The sequence below is a fragment of the Dreissena polymorpha genome, chromosome 3 (genome assembly GCF_020536995.1).
Source record: "Dreissena polymorpha isolate Duluth1 chromosome 3, UMN_Dpol_1.0, whole genome shotgun sequence".
Taxonomy (NCBI): Eukaryota; Metazoa; Mollusca; class Bivalvia; order Myida; family Dreissenidae; genus Dreissena; species Dreissena polymorpha.
The window spans coordinates 135,034,278-135,053,460 of record NC_068357.1 but is presented as its reverse complement, the minus strand read 5'-3'; the positions used below and the strand labels follow the sequence as shown (position 1 = coordinate 135,053,460).

The window sequence follows — 19,183 nt, the reverse complement described above, 5'->3', positions numbered from 1 at the left end:
TACGAGTCACTGACTTAGTATACTGACAAAATATCACGGTAAGAAATTTCCTCTATTTTTAGAGAACGTGTGCATAAGCTTTTTTTAAGTGTGATACATTTCTTTCACTACAGTGTTGAGGAGACGAATGACATCTTCCGGTCAGCGATGCTGGAGCAGATGCAACCGGATGTGGTGAACATACGAGAGGACGCCACCGGGCACCTGCTGTGTTGGGGCAGCGGCGAATTCGGACAACACGGGCACGGGTTCCGGAAGGAAGTGACGTTTTTCGAAGGCGCCGTCGAGCGGTTCTGTGGAAATCCGGAAGTTCTAGTAAAACATTTCGCGTGCGGGTCCAGCCACTCCGCGGTGGTCACGAGTAAGTATTTCCGATTGATGATGAAACTTGTAAATAATATGGTTAACGAAGGCCATTCATTTTTTGACGCTTTTTTATTTCATTACAAACATTGACAAACAGTTTTACACTCATTCATCCCATGCAGGTTTTGAAAAGAAATCCAAGAAATCATGAAAAACACGATCACGATTAAACCAGAAAATTGTAAAACTATGCGTACATTTAGAAGTGAATGAAGTCCTTCAGCGCCCATTATGTGAGGACACAAAGTTTATTCATGCACCCCTACTTAATTTACTAGAATCGCTGAAGTTGGGACGAAGTTTGAATCATTTCTAGCTATTCAGTTTTTACTGAAATATATTAAACTTTGTTGTGGTCTTGTGCTCGGGGGAGGCAGACCTGAATACCCCACCTGTCCGGTAAGATGGCCACCAACAAAGCTCACATGCATCCAAAAAGGGACGGATTAAATCCGGTTTGCATAATTCAGAAGCGCGTGTACCAACCACTGCACCAACCGACAGCCTCAATTGTGTAATATCATGCCATCGTTAAAGAACATGCAGGGAAAATTACCCCGAAAGGGAGTTAAATCTTAAAATATATATTTATACAAAGGTGATCGATTTACTTCCCTTTGACTATTGTTATAGTACATGTGTATCGAAAAATGAAACTGCAGAAACGCTATCAGATTAGCAATGCTTGTTCTTATGCACTAATTTATTAAAAGAACACAAACAAGAAACATAAAAGGTCAAAACTTGGGCCGCCTTGGAACAATCGATGCAAAGTATGAAGGGTATCAATCCGATTGAACGCTAGCAACGCCTTTTCACATTTTCCATATCATGGTATTGTTTTCATTCATTATTTGTGATAACTACAATGAACGATAGACTGCGCTTGAGTGATTTTTGTTTTCTTTGTCGATAGTTATGAGTAAACATGCATGTGTGAATTAAACTCTTAAAACGTATCCATATGTGTGCAGGATTTAAGGATTACAAATGTCCTAATAAAAATTAAAATAATATGTTTTTGTTACTACGAACAAACATGTACATGTAAGCCGGTAATGCGAAAATGGGTCATATGAATATGTGCAGTCTAACCAGGAGCTACCATGGTCGTTAAAGGAGCCTTTTAACAGATTTTGGCATGTATTGAAGTGCGTCGTTAAATGCTTTATATTGATAAATGTAAACATTGGATCTAAAAAGCTCCAGTAAACAACAACAACACAAGAATACAATTAAAATAAGAAAAAAAGTAAACCTCAACTGGTCTCGTACCACTGACCCCTGGAGTCCTGGAGTAAAAGCTTAGCGCTTTGACCACTCGGCCATCCGCGCTCATTCAATGAGAGATGTATATTATATTTTTTATAAGAAGTCCATGAAGTATCACAAAATATGACGACAACAACAGAACTAACTAAATTATTCAATCGTTTTGCGTTGTAACGCTTTATTATTTTTAGGTTTTTAAATCGTCAAAAGATGCACAAAATGGCTATTTTAAAGCATGGTAAATGTTCAGTCTTACTGTTTCCTCACAAATATCATAACTTCAAGGAAAATTTGCGAATTTGAATTTTTTTTTTTCAATTTTTTCAATTTACCAAAGCGTGAAAAGGCCCCATTAAATGCTTTATATTGATAAATGTCAACATTGGATCTAAAAAGCTCCAGTAAAAAAACAACACAAGAATACAATTAAAATAAGAAAAAAAGTAAACCTCCCCTAGAGTCCTGGAGTAAAAGTCTAGCGCTTTGGCCTCTCGGCCATCCGCGCTCATTCAATGAGAGATGTACATGTATTTTATACTTTATACAAGATAAGTATTGATGCAAAGCATCAAAGGGCGTCGGGAGTTTCAGTGTAAAAGGCACTCAATGAAGTTACATGGAAGGATTTTTTTTTACTGTAAATATTAATATATTGGCCGATTATTTTAAACAAAATAGAAAAAGATACTGGTATAACCATTATCTATGATTTTGTGTTATAACCCCCAAATAACCATTATTTATGATGTTGTGTTATAACCCCCGAATAACCATTATCTATGATTTTGTGTTGTAAACCCCAAATATTTTATAGTTCATTTTATTTTCATTGGTTTCCTTTTTTACTGGTATCCGTGTGCAGTTTTCATTTATGGAACAGAACTGTGTAGGTTTTAAAAAATCTGCTTCATCTTTGAAGCGTAATTTCATATTTTTTCTCAACTTCAAGGGGAGATGATTCTGAACTTATTCTTACGTTGCTCATTTACGATAGGGGTTGAATACTCATTGATATGAAAACACTGTAAAGTTTGAAAAAAATGAATGAAAACTGTAAATTGTATAAAGAAGCTGCATTTCACAATACTTTGAAATTCAGTAAAAGATCATAATAGATTTATTGCTCCGATATTCATCATTTTCAATAGGGTTCGAGTAATACTGATATAAAAACACTTAACAAGTTTGGAAAGATTCAGACGAAAGTTGTTTATTTGGTCAAATTTAATAGAAAAAAATCTGGACTTTTTGTCCCGATGTTTCTCATTTTAAATGAGGTAAAAATGCTCATTGATATGAAGACACTGTAAGTTTGGAAAGAATCTGGTGAAAAATGTTGACATAATCAACTAACCAAGCAATTTTTCACTTTTATTTTTAAATTCAAAGAGACATAATTCTGGACTTATGGTCCGATATTGCTCATATAGAGTTTGGGTTGGGTCCTCGATGATAAAAAAAACCTGTGAAAGTTTGGGTACTATTGGATGAAACTTTTGGACTTCGAACAAGGATTTCAAAATTTCTCAACTTCCAAGGAAGATAACTATGGACGTAATGGTCGGATAATGCTAAAAGGCCCATACCACCTGGATAGTAATACGTGTCGCGCTTCGCGCTGTATATGTGGTTCTTAAAAAAAACTCCGAGGAGTGCTTGACTCTAGGGAAAGGGGGTGCTGGGACACAGCTCCTCCTTGATAAGCGACTGCTTCCTTTATCGCAACTCATTGTTACAATCAATAATACGTGTCGCGCTTCGCGCTCTATACGTGGTAGGGATAGGCCTATGATAGCCAACCATAACAATACATGGATAATAGATGTGTTGTTTGCATTTATTTGTTAATGTAAAAACACGTGTATTTTTGATAAGATATTTAAGTGATGTAAGACATTTTAATCAACGTTGTCACCACGTTGCATCCATTAATTTTAATAAAAATGTCTAATTGTAGTAAAATGGATTTAAAAATGTCGACATAATATAAAGCTTTATTATATTTATTAACCTGAACAAATTGTCAGCCGCCGAACTGTCCCGTTCGTGCCGGAACCCGGGATTGAACCGGGGGGGGGGGGGGGGCGGGGGGCTTTAGATGACTGTTGCGTAAACAAATTCAGTCTAACGCTCTACCAACTGAGCTATTCCGGCTGACATTCACTTATGTACTGCTATTTGGTGAAGTTGTGTAAAGCGATCGTTATTATATGTCTATTAATAAACTAATACATTGTACGTTTTTGTACCACTACGCCTTCCAATAAACTTGCTTGCGCGATAGATCGTCAAATATCGTACTACATTGATTCTCCACTAATTAAGCAAATTAGAAAAAACACAAAATAAATATATTTTGATTATGTTTTGTTTTTATACAAAACAACATTTGTTTTTATACAAAACCAGAAAGTTTCGCGTTTGTGCCCAGTCCCTGTGATCTTTCCCTTGTGATCAGTTGTGGATCAGTTATTAATTAAAACAATTAGCTTTGCATTATTGGCAATAAATGTTGTAATAAATGTAATAGGCACAAATGCAGTACTTATTTACACTAATTTACACAAAAAATCACTACTATGCAAGATATTCTTAAAACAAAAATATATACATTGATCCGTAAAATAACTTCTCCCATAAGCGAAAAAAAATGCATTACATACTAGTCGCCGCTCTCCAGGGCGACGCCAATAAGAAATCCTCGTAGTATCCCAAAATATAACGACAACAGAAGTCTCCAAATTTTTATTCAATCGTTTCGCGTTGCAACGCTTTATAATTTTCAGGTTTTTTTAATCGTCAAAAGATGCATATAATGGATATTTTAGAGCATGGTCAATGTTAAGTATTACTGTTTCCTTATAAATAACATAACTTAAACGAAAATTTTCGAATCTGAAACAACTTTTTTTAAAATTTAGTCAATGTACCAAAACGTGAAAAGGCCCCTTTAATGCGAAACCTTGTTTGACTTTACCGCAGAAGACTCGTCTGGAACTAGGCTGGCCGCATAAGGCCTAAGATATATTTTCGCATAATGCGGGTCATATACTGCGCATGCGTGTCGTTTTGACGCCTCAACGTAACATGACCATATCTATTGACACCATTTGTTTGTGATGCCAGGCGGTCACATGTTTTGCCCATTTTAGCTTTCCCAATAATTGCCTAAATGTCGACAGTAAAAAAGACAGATTATTCCACAAATGACTCAACTTTTAATTAGCGTTCAGCAAATTTCGGAGAAACTTGAGAAATTCTCGGAAATGTGATTGAAAAGAACGTACAATAATTTTACGCTCGAAACTAAATTATGTCTTCCGCATTTGTGTTTAACTTCCCACGTTGTTCGTCATAAATTTCCATTTTGCCAAATTGTTGTGTTTTGGGGGGAGAATGTTATTTCACAGTACAATAGGTCTTGTGGCCGGGGGAATGGGTCCTAGAGGGGTGCTGTTAATTGACTTAGATGTTAGGCAATAGCTTCTAATCAGCCACTGACACGAACTGTGCTGGTGACACGCGAGAAATTGTTTATTGCCTTTGAAACGCGCGGTTGCTCCCATACAATATGAGTCTCTGGCTTGATCTTTTAAAATTGAAAAGTCTATGAATAAACGGCGGAAGAAAATGCTTGCTGTGTATATATAGTGATATGCACTGATGAAATGGCAAACATGCTGAAACAGGCGATTACAAAATACCAAAGAATGTACAGAATGCTTTTGTTTAAACAAATAGTAAATATTTATAAAATAGATTCATGAAACGATTTACTCGATGTTCTACTACGTTCGTGTGTCGAAATGTCGTTGAAATGAATCAGATGGTCGTTTGCTTACACGCCGGTAGGTTACGCGTGTGAAAAAAGAAATCCTTCATTTTTCTATATAAAATACTCGATGTTTGTCAATCCTATAAATCAGTATGCACAGTTCAAAAAAAGTCGATACACTTGTTAAAGAACAGCATTACATATATGTACATTGCAACGCTGTAACTCAAAACATTTATCTTCGGAAAAACACTCCGGTTCTTGCTGGCATGTTGGTGTCATTGTTGAGCATGAAAGGACAATGAATGTAAGGCTAGATACTTCAACAAAGTATTTCAAAAATAATGTTTTTCTTATTGCTTACATAAATAAATATAATTTGACACAAAAACTAGTTTATTTCTTCAAGCGTCCAACCGTAGGAGCTTAGTATTGAACGTTGCTATATTTGCGTCGAATGTAAACGGACGCCCTATATCCCAGTGATCACGGACGACCTATATCCCAGTGATCAGGGAGCAAATGTTTAAGTCGGTTGAAGATCAGTCTAGTACCATAATCAGACTATAAACCCATGCATTTTACTTTTAGTCTGACAGCATATTACCTCTTTCTCAAAACTTTCGGTTAACTCATGTCTATTCTGTAACGGGCTAAATGGAAATAATATGGGAAAACGGCAAATACAACCGTTTACACTTCTCTTCTTCTACTTCTACTCGATACTTCCTACAGTCAATTACTGACTATCACAGGAAGGCGTCTGTCGGGGGACAGAGAATGTTAAAAGTCACGTGTTAGAAATATATATACAGTATGTACATGGAAGTGATGTTAATTGACATACAAAATAAAATGGTGACGAACAATGTAAAGTTATTACATTGACTACTGATAAAAGTATAAAAACAAGATACTTATATTTATTTCGGGACAGCGGCCAGGCCTGCAGTAAACTGACTGAGGCTGGTGCTGCTCTTAACTCTGTATGGCAGGCCATTCCAATACCTGATTGTCCTTGGGAAAAAAGAATTTTGATGATAAGTTGTTCTAGAGAAGGGTACCAAGAAGTTTAAATGTCTTGTTGTTGTAAGATGTTGGTGGTCTACATAGATTAGATGATGTTCAATTTTATAAAGTAGTGTCAAGGATGAGTTTATTCTTCTCTGTTCTAGAGTTTGCCAATTTAGTGTCTTTATCATATGTGAAACGCTACTGGTGTAATGGTAGTCATTTAACACATCTTTGCTGCTGATCTTTGCACTCTTTCTATTTGATATGTTTGATTTTTCTGCCATGGATGCCAAATTGAGGAACAATATTCCAGTTGCGGTCTGACATATGTTTTGTATGCTGTTTCTTATATTTGTTTGTTATTTGTTTTGACATTTCTCTTGATAAATTTTAATGTGTTAGTAGCTTTGGATGTTATGTTATTTATATGCGTTTTCCAGTTGAGATCATTGCTTATAGTTAGTCCGAGATATTTTGCTTTTTCTGTTGTTTTAAGTTCTGTATTATGAAGTTTATAAGGGAAATTAATTATCTTTTTCTTTTTAGTTATTCTTATTACTTCACACTTATCAGGATTAAATTCCATGGACCAGTTATCTTCCCATTTTTCTAGTTTGTGTAGGTCATTTTGGAGTGTGTAACAATCATTTTCTTTATTAATGGTGAGGTAGACCACTGTATCATTGGCAAAGAGCCGTGCCCTACTTTTTAAGGAGTCTGGAAGGTCGTTAATGTAGGCTAGAAATAAGCAGGGCCCCAGTGCGGACCCTTGGGGTACACCTGACATGACTGGGGCTGAGTTTGATTTTTGGCCTTCAACCACTACAGTTTGTGTTCGATGTTTGAGGAAAGAAGAAATCCAAGAAGTAGTGTTGCTGTTTACACCAAGTTTGAGAAGTTTGAATACTAAGAGTTCGTGGTCTACTTTATCGAAAGCTTTACTAAAATCCATTACTATTAGGTCAGTTTGTTTACCAGCTTCTAGGTTATCATAAATTTCTTGAGAGAAGGAGATTAATTGTGTTTCACAGCTATGTTTAGAACGGAATCCGTGTTGGAATGGGTTAAGAAGATCGTTAGTGTCAAAATAATTCACTTATAAACATATTATACGTATCAACAACTTCTATAAACAAACTAAAATCAAATGAAACTTTGTTTTTACAAATGAAAATCGATATGTGCATGTATAGTTTCTCTGTAATAAAAAAGAGGTAAACTGTACACATGTTGTCATGGAATATTGCGAGTCAATTTAAAGTTGAAAAGGCATTCCAGTTAAGCTGGAGTTCCTCTTAAGTCTATATTATTTACGTTGAAGTTGACGCAACAAATTTCTTTTACGTGTGCATATGATCTTATTTTCATTAAACATCTCTACCAACCATCCATGTACAACTAGTTGTCAACTAAAAAAACACTCCATTCTTCCTACCAAATTTCTCCTTCGAAGAAATGCGTCAAATCGATCGGAGAAATAAATACGTATAATTTACATGGCAAGAAAGGGGGCGAATTAAGCCTTATTAATATTCTGAGCGGAAATCTTGTTCATTTCTGTCATAACCCCATCTTTATTCGGTCTCCCTTCCGATAAATTAGCGATGCAGATCAAGTGCTCGGATCACTCAGGAATGGCAGAGTAATTGCCCTTTGACACTCCATCGCTGCAGACGATTGCGGGCTTTATTTGCAATATGTCGACTTCTTCTTTCCTTTTTGTGGCTGTTCTCGATTTGATTTCGATTATATGGTGGCTGTGTCTTTCCGTAAAGAAATCTTGAACATTTTGATCGATTTTATCGCAATAATGAGTTGAAATCAAACCACTGCTGCCACCATTATTACAACCACTTCTTAGTACTTAATAATAATTATAATAAAATGAATAACAATAAAACATAATCATATTAATCATACTAATAAAACTTATATCACATAGACTACTACTAATACTACTACTACTTCTACTACTACTACTACTACTACTACTACTACTACTACTACTACTACTACTACTACTACTACTACTACTACTACTACTACTACTACTACTACAACTACGACTACTACTACTACTTCTACTACTACTACTACTACCACTACTACTACTACTACTACTACTACTACTACTACTTCTACTACTACTACTACTACTACTTCTACTACTACTACTACTACTACTACTACTACTACTACTACTACTACTACTACTACTACTACTACTACTACCACTACTTCTACTACTACTGCTACTACTACTTCTACTACTACTTACTACTACTACTACTACTACTACTACTACTACTACTACTACTACTACTACTACTACTACTACTACTACTACTACTACTACTACTACTACTACTACTACTACTACTTCTACTACTACTACTACTTCTACTACTACTACTACTACTTCTACTACTACTACTACTACTACTTCTACTACTACTACTACTACTACTACTACTACTACTACTACTACTACTACTACTACTACTACTACTACTACTACTACTACTACTACTACTACTACTTCTACTACTACTACTACTACTACTACTACTACTACTACTACTACTACTACTACTACTACTACTACTGCTACTACTACTACTACTACTACTACTACTACTACGACTACGACTACTACTACTACTACTACTACTACTACGACTACTACTTCTACTACTACTACTACTACTACTACTACTACTACTACTACTACTACTACTACTACTACTACTACTACTACTACTACTACTACTACTGCTACTAATAATAATAATAATAATTATAATAGTTATAATAAAATATAACAAATTAGATACAATCCCATACACATTTTCTTTGAATTCTTAATAACCCTTCGTGTTTGGTAGGTTGCGCGTTCTGAGTTCATTTCATTTGCAACGACTTCACGTTCTCCCTTCATCAAATAACACATTTGCGTTTGGTAACGACCACTCGGGGAGGTTAGAAACCACTAAATATTCAGGGATGCCATCACCATAAAACGTCATGTCCCCCCTTGGTTAATAACGTTTTCATCGAAACTGTCAATTTTCGGGTGAAATATGCGGTTTATTATAGTGGTGATTCGCGCAATATTCAGATGGCGCGATGAAAGATGGGTCATCTATTGCGTTCGATGTTTTTTTCCGCGGTGATAATGCTAATAACGGGCAACTGTGGGATTGATCAAAGGTCTTGGCGAGGATCAGAGTGCGGTGAAGAGAAAATGAATTGGGTGATATAGGGGTAAGTGGCTCGAAAGAAAACGTCCAGGAAGACAAATGGCGTATTGCGTACTGGGAATTAGAGATGGAAGAAAAGAAATGGACTGCCTCTTAGATAATTCATAACTCCATTGTCTTAAATATTATGTTTTTGAATATTTGAGTATTTCCTTTTTCATATAAAGTCATCCTTGCTATTGCCATCCTGATTCTAAATGTCTCCTCTGAGTATTCAATCCCCATTTATTTCTTCTTTTTAAACCCATTTATGCCTTGTGGACTCTCCCATCCTTCTAAATTGGATCAATTTATTTCTAAAATGAGGGATGTCTAGTATATTTATTTCTATGTATAGAATATTTCTTACAGAACTTCCTTTAAGCAAACAGCGCAGACCGTGATGAGACGCCGTAGCATGGGACGCCGCAGCATGCGGCGTCTCATCTGGGTCTACGCTGTTTGCCAATGCCTCTTTTCTAGACGCTAGGCATATATGTGTTAATATGTCTTTGTCATTTTCTTAAGTATCATTAATATCATTATTAATCATGATTATATCATTATCTATATAATTATTCATCATGGCATTAACCATGTTATAAACCAAATTGTTATCCATATTATCATCCAAATCATTATCCAAAACATTCACTTTAGCTTATTCTTTCGCTACACATTTTTATAAATTCATAAATTTTCATTAATAGCCAAAATATCAAAAGAAGGTTTATAGTTACTTACAGTTTTCAATAGACTTTTGTATTTTACCCAATGTTTTCTTGTTTATTGCAATATTCCATTTTCAATTTTCTTTCTAAGTGATTATAAGTTTGTCTATTTTTGCTTACTGGCGTTCTGAATAATATTGAATTTTAAATATTTTGGCAATGCTTGTATCGTTTGCAACATCACCGAAATTGAATATTGTGCTAAGATTTCACTGTGTAATTGTAATAGAGTGCTTAAATTACACTTGTTTTGAATTTAGCACGTATATTCTTGTCAAATAATATTTTAAATATTACATCCTTTACGTTAAATTAAAAATGGATCAGCTGATATATAAGCGCATTTTTAATATACGAATTAATGACTGCATACAAAAAAGCTGCGGAGAGATCCTTCAGATGCTGTCAATTTGCTACCAGGCACACGCGGCCTTTGTGTTTGGTCTATTGGATTCTATCATATTTTGCGGACTGTTTACATTGTGCGTGCTCGCCCGACCCCCACGGGACCCCGGGGTTTCACTTCCTGACATCCCATTAGCACCGCAAACCAAAATGTTACGCGAACAATCGACCCTGGCTAGCCCGGGCCAACAAAAGATCATTCTCCATGACACAAGGCTATATCACCCCAATAAATCATCCGATAAAACATTTCTGACAAGTTAATTCACTATGTTTATTGAGAGGCAGAATTCGAGAAGCAATAAAACATCCCATATATCCCTCGTCCGAATCGACTGCCCAGAAAATGATCGCTCTATTCCCGTATTTGCATAGAAACCGCTGGCGGGAATAAGCCCGGGTAAAGATAGGCGAAGTCGGTTCGCCATCTCGTGCATTATATGCTGTTTTCATCCATGCGGAACTGATACGCCGAGGGATTCTTGACAGGCTATCGAAATATTATCCTTTATGAATTAATCTCTGAATCATTACGATAATTTGTGTTTCGCATGCGCAGCTGAATAGTTCATGTCCTGAAACACACACGTTTGACGGGCAAACAGTATAAAACCATTTATTCCCCCACCCGCGACTTGTTTTCTATATAGCCAAGAAGAAAAATTTGGTTGTGGTACATTTTTTTACGCACCGTGGACATGCTGATGTTTAAAATAATTCCGGAAATAAATATGAAATTGCGGGTTCTTAAGCACTCCAGCAACCAAATAATTCTGCATAATGCAGCGCTGTAATATAACAATAGTAGTACAAAAGTCATCTTAACCCGTTTATGCCTAGTGGACTCTCCCATCCCTTTAAACTGGATCAATTTATTTCCAAAATTAGGGATGTCTAGTATATATTATTACTATATTTAGAATATTTCTCATAGAAATTCCTTTAAGCAAACAGCGCAGACCCTGATGAAACGCCGCATCGTGCGGCGTCTCATCTAGGTCTACGCTGTTTGCCAATGCCTTTTTTCTAGACGCTTGGCATAAATGGGTTAATTTTCATCTACACTCATAATAGCTTCACTGCGTTCATCAATATAATATATATGACGACCCCTTGATTACTACTCATCCTCTATTACAATCTCCACGCCAAGTTGTCGTGCCATGCTCTCACATGCAATTTGTGCCATCACAGGAAAATCCTTCCAGATGTGGAAGCTTTTTTGTTTAAGTATTATTTTATGAAAAGTAGCTTCATTTTCTTTTATTCTTTGATAATAGTGTATAAGTTCAGGTTCATTATAAAAAAATAAATGACCTAAATTTAAAAAAGGCAAAAATAACAGCGGGAAAATTATTGTACCACGTGGTTCTGCTATCATCACGTGGTTGGTTATAACGGCAGTGATTTGATCCAGATATGCTGGCTCCAGTGAAATCTCTACACGGACGTAGCCTTTGTTCATTTTGAATTGTTCTGTTGTGGTGATGTCTCGGGAACGGATGTGTATATAGTTTTCGAGAAAAAAGTGCGCTATATAGATTAAAATAGTTTTTTAATGTACAGACGCATTATATAAAATGAAATAGTACAATCGAAATATTGGTCGGCTATTGCAGAAATAAACATCTGTTTGGAGTCCCGATGCTTGTAATTAAAACATTCGGACTCTTAACCGTTGGTTATTACCCCTATAACCAATACTCGGCCTACAATAATTTCTTAAATAATTCGTAATTGGTGCGTGGTCTCTACTAGACACTTGAGTGTTATAAGTCATTGCTTTGAAATCATCAACATTAACAGCGCGATGTTTGGCATTATTGGTACTTGTAAATTGACCTTTTTTCTAAAATAAAATGACCATATAAAACGAAATAAAAACAAACAAAGAATAGTATGTAGAAACGTTTTTGTTTCGATTTTACAGCCTCTGACATATTCGCTATTTTAAGATTTGATATTATGAAAACCATGAGAAGTGTCGGCAATTTAATAACATTGCAATATTTTTTCATCGGGTAAGGAAACAATTATCGGAATTTATGAATTCGCGACCAAAATATACTAGTTAATATTTTTTCAATACTTTCTGCAAATAGAACATTGTTTTCTCTGCTAGATTATATTAGAGCATAAATTATTTGTAACATCTTGGCATGTTTCTGCGTTGGAGCAATATTAATGTTTACATGATGCAAATAATATATCTCGATGAATCTTGTTTACTTTAAATTACAATTCCGTCTTAAACAAGACATCTAATTCCCATGATGTTTATGAAGCCGTATGCTATATTTATGCGAAACAATTAGTTTATTCATGAATATAACTATTCCATTTCAATAAGCTTACCATAGCTGACATAAAAGTCCTTTATTGTTAGTATTCTGTCAAATTGTCGAGATGGACATTGCGACCTTATGATGATTACGAAAAAATACCAGACTTAACCCTTTGAGCGCTGGAACCGGATTTTGAAGGCCTTTGCAAACAGTTTGGATCCAGATGAGACGCCACAGAACGTGGCGTCTCATCAGGATCCAAACTGTTTGCTATTCTGATAGTATTCTTTGAAAAAAAATCAAAGAAAATGCTTATTTTAGAAATTCAGCAGACGACATTTTAGCAGACGACAAATTTCCCAGCATGCAAAGGATTAAGATAAACGGTTTTGCGGATGAAATTTTTCATCATATCAACACGTTGTACTCAATACTATTTTGACAGTGTGTATGTGTTTCAATCATTGAAATTAAAACGTTAATAAACCTTTATATACCCATCCATATATTTCTTTTGAAACAACTAGTGTTATTACCGCGTAAGGGCACACAACAGAACATGACATTGCAATAACAAAATAAACTACATCATGAATTAAATAACATGTATATTGTCTAGTAAACATGATCCTTTAAAATAATTCAAATCAGTATGTATGTAATCATGACTCATTCAGTCATTACAAAGTCCATTTATTATTCTGCTTACTCAAAACGAAAGATTTTATTCATCTTCTGCCACAATCGACACAGTTACTTTATGAACGCAACCACATAATTTGCAACATGCTTTTAGGCATGGAATTTCTCTGCAGACGTGTCAGGGGCTTCAATCATATTTCGACAACGACTTGACAAGGGTTTTTTAATGTTGCCTCATTGGGTTATTTCTGCACTAAGAACGTTATTCTGTTATTCCGTATCGGAAAAACGATACGTCTTTTTTCCGTCGCATCAATATTCAGGCTTTGAGAAGCAATAATTTAATATTTCTCAATTTATCCAGCAAAGTTGAGGCCTCAGTTTATGGAATTATGGATTATCCTGAAGCCGCGGCCTTTCAAGAAGTGAACGTTCTGCACATATATGACACGCTTTCGTTTTCAGCTGGAAGAAAAAACAACAACGATGTTTTGTTCTCAATTCATATTCAATGATTGTTCAGTTTTTAATAAATGGAATTGTTATGGAGTTCATATGCTTAGTAGTAACGATGGATTGTCCATGTCCCTTTTAGTTGGCGTCGACATGCTTTGTTAAATATTGATATACATTTGAAACATTGAATAAATAAATGATTTCATTTGGGATTGTCATGTCGCGAATCGGACAGGACAAATATTTCATCTCCCGTTTTAATACTAACACAGCCTATAAATTCTCTAACGTTTCATTCTATTTTGACAACTGAGATCTCCAAACACAGTTGTTGTCTAATAGTTAACATCATAATTCGGGACAAATTACATAAATACGGGCATATTCTCAAATCTAAAGTATTTTACTGTCGCTTAAATCTGTCCAAAATTTATAAAATAATTGCCTCAGAGACAAAAGTGGGTATAAATCACGCACGAACATTGTATGTGTCTTGAAAACAAAGAGATTACGAACAAACTCTTAAAGAAGACTTGGCAGTGATATTACCCAAAATAACCTTTCAGACGTCTCACAATAAAACACTTTATAGGAATCAAACGAACCTAAAATTACATAGTTGATGTAAGTGTATATTTAAAGGCAAATTACCAATTCGCACCCTTAATATTTTGTTATTTACTACTATGTTTATTTTACACTCAATAACAAATAAAAATTGTATTTCATAATACCGGTAAATTTCTTATCATGTTTGTTGTCAAGTTCGCTTGCTATACGCACTATTTTGCAGGTAACAGTCAGACCCCAACGGTATTTGAAACGTTGTTGTTGTTATGATGTTTTTGGTGTAATTGTGCAATTTTCCTGTTCGAGGACGCGATTGCATACGATACATTACTGAACCATTGTTAAGGCTTTCGTGATTTATTGCGTTTTGTTGTTGTTTCAGATGGGAACGAGATATATCTTTGGGGTAACGGAAACAATGGCCAGTAAGTGTTCGTTTTTCTTTCCTTTTTATTCTCTGCCTGAGTTTTATCTGTCTATAACAGTATCATTAATAAATTCATCATTAACATGTCAGGCTTTTTCCATCAAGACACTGGTGCTTTGTTCAAGTAAAGTGTGTGTCCTTAAAGTGTCGCTATTGATCGTCTTTTCCTGAGCTTTTTTAGTTCTTCATTAACAGTGTCACCTGGTCATATTCATTAATGTTTAATTTCTCTCCTTTCTGTCATTTGCTTATTTTTCTTTCTTCTTTTTATTGAGTTTTTTTACTAGAAGCATTTTTCTCTGTATTACTTTCTCGAACTTTCTCTTCCAAGACAATACTTTCTTCCGAGAAAATATATCTGGATCGTTGTCAATTTCTATTATATATTGATTTTATCCATTCATAACTGTATTGCTTTCATTTCATTTCGTTTTTAAATGTTTGCTACATAGATACTATGAGTAAGACATGTTCGTTTTACTTAAAAATACAAGCAATTAGTCGCTTTACAGATTGGGAACCAACGAACTGACAGCGAAATCGGAACCACAACTTGTCAGTCTCTATGGCAACGACGGGTCACGTGGACCGGAAATCGCAGGCGTGTCCTGTGGCGGAAGGCACAGTGTCGTCTGGTTGGAGAATGGCGACGTGTTCACTTTTGGAAACAATTTCAACGCTCAGCTTGGCTTCGATTTCCGAGAAAAAAATCACAAGGAAACACAGGTACAACTAGGATCAAATTTAGAAATGGAATGTTTATTTAAACTAATGTAAAATCATTTGGGAAAAGACCATGGGATTGGGACTTTCAGTATTTTTTTGCGGCGTAGCTGACTCATATGTATTTGACCTTGATTACTTACGATGATTATATACAGCGGGGATATTGACTTCCAGTAGAATTGATCAATTTCAAACTTGAAGGCCATACTTAAAACAAATACTTAATGTATGATAAAACGTGTTTGAGATTACAAATCACATAGATGTTTAAATAAACAGTTTAGTAAAGCAAAATTAATATATGGGTAAGACAGCTACGCCGGAAAAAAACACAATTAATAAGTCCTTTTTTAAAATAGCATTTTTGTCAATATAAGGATGAAGCATTCCCTCGGGACTTTAATCAGATGTAGAAATACAAATATTAGATTTAGTGTATGTCTTAATCTATAATGAAAATGTCTTTGTGTTGTAAGTCTCATTTATTAGTGCACATTCGTAATAAATGCTCTAATATATGTTACTTTTCTTTAAGATCAAAGACTCTTCTTTGATCCAAATGTCGTGACAAAAGTTTGGTACTTCGTTCAAAGGAATTTATATAATTTAATTGAATGACCATAAATGACCATAAATGAACTATTTTCGATACGAATGATTCTAAAAGTGTTATGTATTTAACATTATTATTATTTTAACGCAGGTATGATTTTCTCACAAACTTATTTAATGACATTTTTTCAATTTTCTTGATGATTGTGAAGCAGTTAGAGGTGGTCACCATGGCGCAGTAGATATGGGTCCGCATAGCGACCGGGAGATCATCGGTGTGATCCCCACCGTGGGAGCGTTCTTTAGATCTCTCCCAATGGCACTAAGAACTGGTTCTTGTTCCAGGAAACGGGCTCGAGTCCGTTTAAAATAAGCCTTGAGCTGTCGATGCAATCTAGCTTAAATAAATAGGTTTAAACTTATAAGAGGAGGCATACTCGCCTGATTCAATATTGAGATCTTAATATTGGACGACTTATACTCATTTTTATTTTGAATCACCATACCTTTCAATTCAATTCTATCTTACAATGATTGAAATATATAACATCCGCCCGTAAATTTGATGATATTTACATGAATAGATTGAACAAATCAATACGGTTATTTGAAAATTGTTGTACTTTTCGCTGAAATAGAAATCATTCTGGGATGAGGAGGATACGTCGGGCCAGGATGTAGTAAGTGCTTGCAGTGTGTCAGTCACAGGTCAGGATGTAGTAAGTGCTGACAGTGTGTCAGTCACAGGTCAGGATATAGTAAGTGCTGGCAGTGTGTCAGTCACAGGTCAGGATGTAGTAATTTCTTGCAGTCTGTCAGACACAGGTCAGGATGTAGTTAGTACTAGCAGTGTGTCAGTCACAGGTCAGAATGTAGTAAGTGCTTGCAGTGTGTCAGTTACAGGTCAGGATGTAGCATTGCTTGCAGTGTGTCAGTCACATGTCATGAGGTAGTAAGTGCTTGCAGTGTGTCAGTCACAGGTCAGGATGTAGCAATTGCTTGCAGTGTGTCAGTCACAGGTCAGGATGTAGTTAGTGCTTGCAGTGTGTCAGTCACAGGTCAGGATGTAGTAAGTGCTTGCAGTGTGTCAGTCACAGGTCGGGATGTAGCAATTGCTTGCAGTGTGTCAGTATCATGTCATGATGTAGTAAGTGCTTGCAGTGTGTCAGTCACAGGTCAGGATGTAGTAAGTGCTTGCAGTGTGTCAGTCACAGGTCAGGATGTAGTTAGTGCTTGCAGTGTGTCAGTATCATGTCATGATGTAGTAAGTGCTTGCAGTGTGTCAGTCACAGGTCAGGATGTAGCAATTGCTTGCAGTGTGTCAGTCACAGGTAAGGATGTAGTAAGTGCTTGTAGTGTGTCAGTCACAAGTCATGATGTAGTAAGTGCTTGCAGTGTGTCAGTCACAGGTCGGGATGTAGCAATTGCTTGCAGTGTGTCAGTCACAGGTCATGATGTAGTAAGTGCTTGTAGTGTGTCAGTCACAAGTCATGATGTAGTAAGTGCTTGCAGTGTGTCAGTCACAGGTCAGGATGTAGTAAGTGTTTGCAGTGTGTCAGTCACAGGTCAGGATGTAGTAAGTGCTTGTAGTGTGTCAGTCACAGGTAAGGATGTAGTAAGTGCTGGCAGTGTGTCAGTCACAGGTCAGGATGTAGTAAGTGCTTGTAGTGTGTCAGTCACAGGTCAGGATGTAGTAAGTGTTTGCAGTGTGTCAGTCACAGGTCAGGATGTAGTAAGTGCTTGTAGTGTGTCAGTCACAGGTCAGGATATAGTAAGTGCTTGCAGTGTGTCAGTCACAGGTCAGGATGTAGTAAGTGCTGGCAGTGTGTCAGTCACAGGTCAGGATATAGTAAGTGCTGGCAGTGTGTCAGTCACAGGTCAGGATATAGTAAGTGCTGGCAGTGTGTCAGTCACAGGTCAGGATGTAGTAAGTGCTTGTAGTGTGTCAGTCACAGGTCAGGATATAGTAAGTGCTGGCAGTGTGTCAGTCACAGGTCAGGATGTAGTAAGTGCTGGCAGTGTGTCAGTCACAGGTCAGGATGTAGTAAGTGCTTGCAGTGTGTCAGTCACAGGTCAGGATATAGTAAGTGCTGGCAGTGTGTCAGTCACAGGTCAGGATGTAGTAAGTGCTTGTAGTGTGTCAGTCACAAGTCATGATGTAGTAAGTGCTTGCAGTGTGTCAGTCACAGGTCAGGATGTAGCAATTGCTTGCAGTGTGTCAGTCACAGGTCAGGATGTAGTAAGTGTTTGCAGTGTGTCAGTCACAGGTCAGGATGTAGCAATTGCTTGTAGTGTGTCAGTCACAGGTAAGGATGTAGTAAGTGTTTGCAGTGTGTCAGTCACAGGTCAGGATGTAGTAAGTGTTTGCAGTGTGTCAGTCACAGGTCAGGATATAGTAAGTGCTGGCAGTGTGTCAGTCACAGGTCAGGATATAGTAAGTGCTTGTAGTGTGTCAGTCACAGGTCAGGATATAGTAAGTGCTGGCAGTGTGTCAGTCACAGGTCAGGATATAGTAAGTGTTTGCAGTGTGTCAGTCACAGGTCAGGATGTAGTAAGTGCTGGCAGTGTGTCAGTCACAGGTCAGGATGTAGTAAGTGCTGGCAGTGTGTCAGTCACAGGTCAGGATATAGTAAGTGCTGGCAGTGTGTCAGTCACAGGTCAGGATATAGTAAGTGCTGGCAGTGTGTCAGTCACAGGTCAGGATATAGTAAGTGCTGGCAGTG

At 36.5% G+C, this 19,183-nt stretch overlaps 1 protein-coding gene across 3 annotated transcripts in view; it reads left to right on the top strand.

Annotated features, from left to right (window-relative positions):
• LOC127871561 (uncharacterized) overlaps positions 1-19,183 on the top strand; it is a 61,491-nt gene that overhangs the window by 24,952 nt on the left and 17,356 nt on the right. For all 3 annotated transcript variants that reach the window (XM_052414615.1, XM_052414613.1, XM_052414614.1), the window contains exons 2-4: positions 114-361; positions 15,138-15,180; positions 15,695-15,908. In XM_052414615.1, coding sequence (XP_052270575.1) covers positions 148-361; positions 15,138-15,180; positions 15,695-15,908 — 471 coding nt within the window. In that variant the 5' untranslated portion in view covers positions 114-147. The remainder of the gene's footprint in view (positions 1-113; positions 362-15,137; positions 15,181-15,694; positions 15,909-19,183) is intronic.